The sequence below is a fragment of the Octodon degus genome, unplaced genomic scaffold (genome assembly GCF_000260255.1).
Source record: "Octodon degus isolate 3935 unplaced genomic scaffold, OctDeg1.0 scaffold00146, whole genome shotgun sequence".
NCBI classification, from domain to species: Eukaryota; Metazoa; Chordata; class Mammalia; order Rodentia; family Octodontidae; genus Octodon; species Octodon degus.
Window position 1 is genome coordinate 3,711,442 of NW_004524722.1, and position 8,548 is coordinate 3,719,989.

General features: G+C 39.7%; 1 protein-coding gene across 1 annotated transcript in view; it reads left to right on the top strand.

The window, feature by feature from the left end:
• The window catches only part of Rrm1 (ribonucleotide reductase catalytic subunit M1), a 40,858-nt gene that overhangs the window by 18,290 nt on the left and 14,020 nt on the right, over positions 1 to 8,548 (top strand). Inside the window, exons 9-12 of the mRNA XM_004641965.2 lie at positions 1,426 to 1,509; positions 3,170 to 3,331; positions 3,705 to 3,784; positions 4,718 to 4,919. Coding sequence (XP_004642022.1) covers positions 1,426 to 1,509; positions 3,170 to 3,331; positions 3,705 to 3,784; positions 4,718 to 4,919 — 528 coding nt within the window. The remainder of the gene's footprint in view (positions 1 to 1,425; positions 1,510 to 3,169; positions 3,332 to 3,704; positions 3,785 to 4,717; positions 4,920 to 8,548) is intronic.

Consider the following 8,548-nt stretch of genomic DNA (forward strand, 5'->3'; position numbering starts at 1 on the left):
GTGGGTCTTGCCTCTAGCCTCCTTGCAGGGAGTTCTGCTGAAGGGTTCCCTGCTGGGCCTGCAGCCTGGGTCAGAAGAGGATCCCTGGGCCCGGGAAGTCTCACTCACTCGCCGGGCCTGCGCTCCGGGTCTGTTTAGGATCCCGCGGCCTGGGTCGTCTCACTCACTCGCACGGCCTGCGCTCTGGGTCTGTTCAGGATCCCGTGGCCTCTGTCGTCTCACTCGCCGGGCCTGCGCTCTGGGTCTGTTCAGGATCCCGCGTCCTGGGTCGTCTCCAGGATGTAGGTTTTAAATACTGGCACTTAATGATACTGGTTCTAGCCCTGTGTGAGTTCACTGTTCATTGAGAATCAAGATAATGATGTGGAATGAAAATTAAATTTTAATCCTGTCCCCACTACTACTAATAACATGGCCTGTGGTGAGTTACTTTATGTCTTGCTGATTTTGTTTCATCCCCTGTGGTGTAAAGCATCTGTTTAACACTATGGAATACACTTTTAGAAGAAAATAATTTTATTTAGTGTTTTGGAGGTATTCTGCTATATATAGAATTGTATACATAGCATAATTAGCCATTACTCATATATTTCTAAAATGTGTAGACTTACCTTGGGATTAGAAGGGTTATTTAAAGAACTTGGTGAAGTAGTTTTTAGTCATAATGGTCTATTTTTTGTTAGCCTTCTTGTATAATCCATTTATTGCCAAGAATCTCCATTTACTATATTTATTGCTTTGATATATCCATTTTGTATAATTCTTATTATGAGGTGTTTTGAATTCTTTTAGGAAAAAGACATTGTAGTAATGTTTTGTATTCTTTAATGCTCCCCAAAGTATGCCTTTATATAATGATTTTTAGAAGGTTGTAGAGGGCCAGGGAGACAGATCAGTAGCGTAAATGCATGCCTGCAAGTGCAGGGTCCTGAGTTCTATCCCCAGTGCCACACACACACACACACACTCACACACACACACACACACAAAAAGGTTGTAGAGGTAAATTTAGCTACCATGATATTGGATTCTTTTGACTTACAATTATATATATCACATTGTAAATTGGGGATACCATGAAATAATAGTAGATGAGGGCCGGGGAGATGGCTCAGTGAAATAAGTGCTTTCTCGGCAAATGGAAGCGTCTGAGTTCAATCCTCGGTTCCACCAAAAATAAAAAAAAGAAATAATAGTAGATGTAATTTCTTCAGGTACATTTTGTCAATTTTATGTTGAACACAACATTTTCATAGCAGAGGTAGAAATGGAGAACAAGTAGATACATTCATTGCTATGTAGAAATTAGGCACCTTTTTGATGAAAGATTAGGAAAGAGTAATTTATTCACTTTTGAGACATTTTGTTATTTTTCTTACTGAGTCCTGTCTACTGCGATGTCTTTACCCTTGACCTTTCTTTCAGACCAATGGCAATTCTAATGGCCTTGTACCAATGCTGAGAGTGTATAACAACACAGCTCGTTATGTTGATCAAGGTGGAAACAAGGTATAGTCTATTATTTGAATACTGGAAATCAGAATTAAAAATCTTAAGTTATATATGCTGATAATAAGGTTCAATTTTATGTAGATTCTAACTGCTTTTTTATGTTTACCGTTAAAATTCAATTTTTAAGGAGATATAGACTCCCCCTTTTATTAAAGTGTACACTTTATTCACACACTTTGCTGAATTTTGACAAATTTATGTATATACTTGAGTAATCACCGTGCTCATTAAGATGTCCAATGTTTCCCTTACCCTAAAATGTTTGTTCATATTTTCCGTATTACCACTTTCTGGACACTGGAACAAGATACCTGACACTTCTATCTTTAGGGAGTAAAGTTTTATCTTGGCTCATGTGCTTAGAGGTTTCGGTCCTTAGCTGTCAAGTGCCAGGGGAGACATAGCGTGATGGATGGATGTGGTGGGGGAGCTTGCTTGTCAGAAAGCAGACTGAGAAGGAATGAGCGAGAGCTCAGCATACGCCCTTCCAGGTCACACCCACAGTGACTTGCCCTTTCCTACCTCTCTACTTGTGAGTCCAAGATGTTTGGGAATATTTTAGATCTACACCATAACATACATCTTTGCATTCAGTCAGCCCATCATTCCCACCCACGCAGTTTATCTCTGCCTCCAGGCAGCTGCTGATCTGTTATTCAGCTGTTGACATGTCAGTTTATTTGCAGATTTGTCAAGTTGTGAATGGTTAGTGTGTGTTTGTTGTAGACTTTTGTTTAAAGGGGGGGACGGACTGTCACAATAAAAACTATTTTATAGAAGAAAAGTAGGATTAAGAGAATTGAGTTGTTTACCCAGTATTAGAGTAGGATAGTTGGCTGCTAGTGTGCCTCAGAAGAATTTGTAGTCACAATAATTTGTCAAGCACAAGGGCCTGAGTTCAATCCCCAGTTCCGCAAAAAAAAAAAAAAAAAAAAATCATTTGTCTCCAGGGGACTTTAGTGAACTCATCCCTTTTGACTTTTAATAAGAGCACAAATCATATTATCAAAGTTAAAGCAGTTTCTGTATGTCCATGTCACGTGATAGAAAGTAATCTTGGCCTCAGCTGAAGAAGAGACTGAAAGTTCACTGTATTGCCTTGGACAAGTTACTTAATTTTTGTATTTCACATTTTCTTTACATCATCTTTTTTTCTTCTATACTAAGGATTACCCTGTGCCTTCATACATCTTAGCAAGAGTTCTACCACTGAGCTACATCTCCAGCTCTTTTTTTTTTTTTTTGCGGAACCGGGGATTGAACACAGGCCCTCGCACTTGCCAGGGAAGCGCTTATTCCACTGAGCCATCTCCCCTGCCCTTTATCTCCAGCTCTTAATATTTTTGTTTTTGAGCAGTCTTGCTGTGTTGCTCAGTCTCCTCCAATTTGGAATTCTGCCTCACCTTCTTCATAGCTAGGATTACAGCATGTGCTCCCATGTGTGGCCAGTTCTCTTTTTATTCCTAGAATTGTTAGAAAAATATTACTACTTTACATTTTTATAGTACTTTTATTTGAATTATTTTACTTAATTCATTAATTATAGTGAGATCAAAGGAGGTATTATAAAAGTGCTTTGAAAATATGAAGTTTCTTTGTTTCCTTTTGATCCTGAAAAGTGATGATTTTTTTGTTTTTCTTTTTTTTTAACCATTAGCGCCCTGGGGCATTTGCTATTTACCTGGAGCCTTGGCATTTAGACATCTTTGAGTTTCTTGATTTAAAGAAGAACACAGGAAAGGAAGAGCAGCGTGCCAGAGATCTTTTCTTTGCCCTTTGGATTCCAGATCTCTTCATGAAACGAGTAGAGACTAATCAGGTGAGAGAAATTGGTACTAGTTGGTAGTAGCAACTTGATGTATGGGAGTTTCTAATCAGTCGTGTTAAGTCATAAGAAGTACCCTCTTATGTGTGGTTCCATAGAATCCCACTAGATTCCAAGAAGGCATTTTGAACAAGTTAAGAGAAACCTCGCTTATTTTCTTGTATTTCTAAAGTAGAAACTACATGACATAAATGATTAAAAAGGTCACGTACAAACAGGTGGAACTACAGTTTTGACTTCAAGCCTAAAATGATTAATTTATAGCAAATTTTCAAGAGCACTTATGAAAGCCGTCTTGTAGTGTTTCAGAGGGACTATAGTTGGTTATTTGCAGCTTTTAGAGGTGTTACTGGTTTTTCTTTTGTAGGACTGGTCTTTGCTGTGTCCAAATGAGTGTCCTGGCCTGGATGAGGTTTGGGGAGAGGAATTTGAGAAGTTATATGAAAGGTATGAGAAAAACATGAAAAGTAGTAAATATTTTAACAGTATTTTTTTATTTGAGAGATCCAAATATGAAACATCTTTATCAACGTGTTTCTAGGAATCTTTGTCAGTATGAAGGAGAAAATGTGATTAGTGAATTAATTTTGGTCAGATTTGTCTTCTGACTCTTCGCCAAAATTGGTTTTTGTCATCATTCTTAAAACAGGTGTGTAATTTTGGGGGCTACTAAACCTGTAGTTCTCGTACTTAGGAGAATCCGCTATGAGTTTGAGGCCACCCTGGGCTATACAGTGAGTTCAAGGCTAGCCTGGACTGCATGTGTAGGAAGATTCTGTATCAGAAAAACAAAAACCAAAAGAAACAACAAAAAAACCTTTGAAGTATGTGAATAAGTGTTTGGATTTTAAAATTGATCCTTATAAAAGTTAAGGCAGACTAACAAAGTTTTTCTATAAAACTTTTAGTGTTACGTTTTATATTGCAGGATAATCATGGGTGAGTAGGACATGTGTTAGGGTGTATTAAAATTAGCATTATATCGAAATTTGGCTATTGTTCATTTTCTTTTTATAAAATGTATGATTGAGGGGGCCTGCCCTTTAGCTCAGTTCTTTAAGTGGCTGCTTCAACAAAGTAGTCAGACTCAGGTTGTGTGGTTCGATCCCCACAACTCAAGCCAGCCAAACCTGCCCTGAAGGCATTCAGAGCAAACAAAAAAAGTATGATTGATTTATTGTGATGAGGGGGTCATTTGAAAGGATTGGAAGCTGCCTGATTTCTTACTGTGACATTAGCCAGAGTAAAATTAATATTGTACTCTTTTTTTTTTCTGTAGTAAAATGTGCATAATTTTATATTTCAGTATCTCTTCAAATTTATATTATATGAGTTTTTATACGGAATAACTATTAAAGTAGTATTAGCTTTATTTTTCAGTTATGAGAAACAAGGTCGTGTTCGCAAAGTTGTAAAAGCTCAGCAGCTTTGGTACGCCATCATTGAGTCTCAGACCGAGACAGGTACCCCGTACATGCTCTACAAAGATTCCTGTAATCGGAAGAGCAACCAGCAGAACCTGGGAACAATCAAATGCAGCAACCTGTGCACAGAAATAGTAGAATATACCAGCAAAGATGAGGTAGGTGAAAAATGAGTGCGTTGTGTGGAGTACAGAGAGAAGATTCTTGGGCAGTTACTGTTTGTGAATCCCTCACTAGCTTTCCGTTGAAGTGGGTGGGGGACATTTTTATAAGTATGTTATAAGCAAGAGTGCTAAAATAGATTACAAAGGAAAGAAATATGATTTGTACCTGTACATATTTTTTGGTTTAAGCCATGTAAAAAAGATCAGGATTTTTCTTTGTTTGTTTTAAGGTTTTCAAGTAAGTTGGTTTAATGCCAGACAACACAGATTTCAAAATAGAACAAAGATTCAAAGAGCAGACTATGGCAGGATTATAGGCTGGATTTACTTTAAAGTTACAGCTGAGGTATGAATAGTTGAATGAAAATTAGAGACAATAGGCCACTGTATGATTTTTTTTCTTTTTTATAAAATTTTATTCTTACATGTACAACAGACCCAAGAACACACTTCATTGTAGTTATAGGTGTCCAGATGTTATGGTCGTGCATCCAGATATCTGAATAGGAATGGAATCCCGGTCACCATCATTGTACACACAAGGAACAGTTTATTTTTTGCCAGATTTCTTAATTTCACTGTGGCCAGGGGGCCCTTTCCTGTGGCCTTCGTTTTAGCTCAAGTTTCTTCTGTTCTTCCTTTTGCTTCTGTTTGAACGCTCTATCTTCCTCATCCATCTCCTTGGCCTGTTTCTTGGGCTGCTTCAGGGGCTTCTTCTTGCCATTTTCATGGCCAGACATGGCGCCTGCATGCCCTCCAGAGCCGAGCTCAGAAGCTCGATCAGTATTTTTTTTAATATACTCACATACATCATTGTGATACATGTTAAACCCCAGCAGTATGTAAAAAAAAACAAAAATGAGCAAGGGTACTCATTTAGATTAAAGTATTTAAGTATGTAAAGGTCATTTCAGAGAATGTTGAGACAGATTTCTTCTAATCTTAGATGCTAACATTTCAAGGATAGAAACAGGACTTGGATTTGTTCTTTTAAAAAATGCTTTGGAGCTGGGATATAGCTCAGTGGTATGATGTGTGTTTAGCATGTATGAGGTCCTGGGTTGAGGCTCTTCCAGCACCACAACAAAGTGTTTAGGGAAAAGCTTCACTTTGCAAAGAGTGTCTTCATAATGACAACCTGAGATAGGGCTAGTTTTTATGCTTTGTGAAGTAAGTTTGTTTTCGTGGAGGAAAAAGATTTGGTATGTAGAGAGATGGTGTTGGCGGAGGAAAGGAAATAGGTGATGACGTCTCACACTTATATCCAACTGTGATCTAGCCTTTAAATATTCCTGACAGGGCTGACCAAATAGCTCAGCGGGTTAAAATGCCTGCACGCAGGCCCAGGGCCCAAGGTTTGACATCCTGGCCTGCCCTGCCGGCCCTACCCCCAGGGCATGCTGAGAGGGGTATGCTGAGATGGCTATTGAGACTGGGCATGGTGGCGCACGCCTTTAATCCCAGCTCTTGAGAGGCTCTAAGCAGGAGAATCACTACAAGTCCTATCTAGACCCTGAACACTCTGTAGACCCTTAGCTAAAAATACAAAAAAAGTAAATAAATAAAAATAAAAAAAAACGTAAAAATAAATAAATATTCCTCACAGGAAAACAGCATCAAAACACTAAGATGAAGGGCTGGCCAAATAGCTCAGCGGACTAAAGTGTCTGCTTAGGCAGAACATGATGGCTGGGGTTTGGATCCCTGGCGTGCCTTGCGGGTCCCACCCCTGGGGTGTGCTGAGACAGCGATTGAGACTGGGCTGGTGGTGCACACATGTAATCCCAGTGCTTGGGAGGCTAAAAACAGGAGGATCACTACAAGTCAGATCTATGCAGTGAGACCCTGTACTAAATACGTTAAAAAATAATAGATGGATAGTACTGTTCTTGATTCTGTGTTTAGACTCCCAGTGTCTTGGCATGAGAAGAGGATAGAAGTGGCAGTATTGGGACAGTAGTTGCAGTAATTAGATAGCAGGGAGGAACAGATCCCCAATTCTAGAACCTTAAAAAAAAGGAAATGAAAAATCAGAGATAAATGAAAATTGAATTAAGTACCAGTAAGATTACAGTTCAGTGTTACTGAGTATTAAGTGCCTTGGGTATATGAAGAACATTTTTAGTTGCTGCCCTATGGAAATCTCCTTATTTAGTTGGAAGAAATGGAGATATACTGAAGTAACAGTTATATAAAGTAGATTACACAAAACTGCAGAAAATTTCTCTTTGGCTTGCCAACCCATGCAGAATTCTTTTCATTGAGGTATAATACACATACCATACAACTCACTATTTTTTGTTTGCTATTTATTTATTTGGTACAGGGTCTTGCTCTGTAGCTTGGACTCGTAGTGATTCTCCTGTCTCATACCCTCCCCAGTGCTGGGATTGTAGGCGTGTGCCACCATGCCTGGTTTTGGTGGATGGCAAACTCACCATTTTAAAGTGTATAACTCAGAGTAGGTGTGGTGGTGCACACCTGTAATTTCAACACTCAGGAGGCTGAGGCAGGAGGATCTCTTGAGTTTGAAGCTAACCTGGGTTAATGAGTTCAGGCCAGCCTGCACTACAGTGTGAAACCTTATCTTAGAATACCAAATTCAGTGTTTTTAGTTAATTGACCGGACTATACAGATGTTATCTAATTTTAGAACTTTTTCATCATGATCGATGTTAAGATCCTATATGTCTCAGTTGCTCTTTTCTCGTTGTTGGGACAAATACCTGATACCCACAATGAGGGAAGGAAGGGTTTTTTTAGCTCACAATTACTGGAGGTTTCAGTCCATACTCAGCTTTCTAAGGGAGAGTGGCACACGACAGAGAACCACCTTTCAAGTTATGGCTTCTTTGGCAAAGGGCAAGAGAGCAAAAGGAGGGGCTGCAGGTCAGGTAGCTAGCTAGCCTTTCTCCCCTTGTTACTTGTAATGCAGATTATCTGCCCCAGGGCAGGTGCAGCACCCACACCCACAGTAGTCAATCACACTGCAGAAGCCACCCCTTGACTGCATGAGGCTTTTGGGGGGACACCTGTATACAAACCGTAATGCTGTACCTGTTAGCACTCCTGTTCACTTCCTCTAGCTACTGACCACAATTAATCTTTTCTATCTCTGGCTTTGCCTATTGTGGATATTTTGTATAAATGACATGTAATATGTAGGCTTTTGTCTCATGCTTCTTTCACTTAGCATATTTTCAATACCTAACACATGGTCCCTCAGGACGGTGGCGCTGTAAGTCCACACTCCACCCTCCACTCTTCCTCCTTTGCCCTGGGACTGCTGTGCCTGGGAGCAGTGTGAACCTGTGTTCTGCCCTCCATTGTCCCGGGTCTGTGGCGAGCTGGTGAGAGAAGTGAGAAGGGATGGCATACAGGCTAGAGGGGACATCCTGAGGATAGGCCCCTCCTAGGAACGCTTTGACATCAGTGATAAGACTAACATTGGAACTCTAAAGGCATCATTACAAAAACAAAATTGAAAAAGCAAAATGCAGTTGTAGTCACCCAGCCCACCCAGAACAAGTCCCGAAAACAAGAGATAGAGGAAATCAGAAGCCAGCAAATAGAACTTTGAAATGACAGCAGTAGCAGTGGAAAAAAAAAAAAAAAAAAAAAAA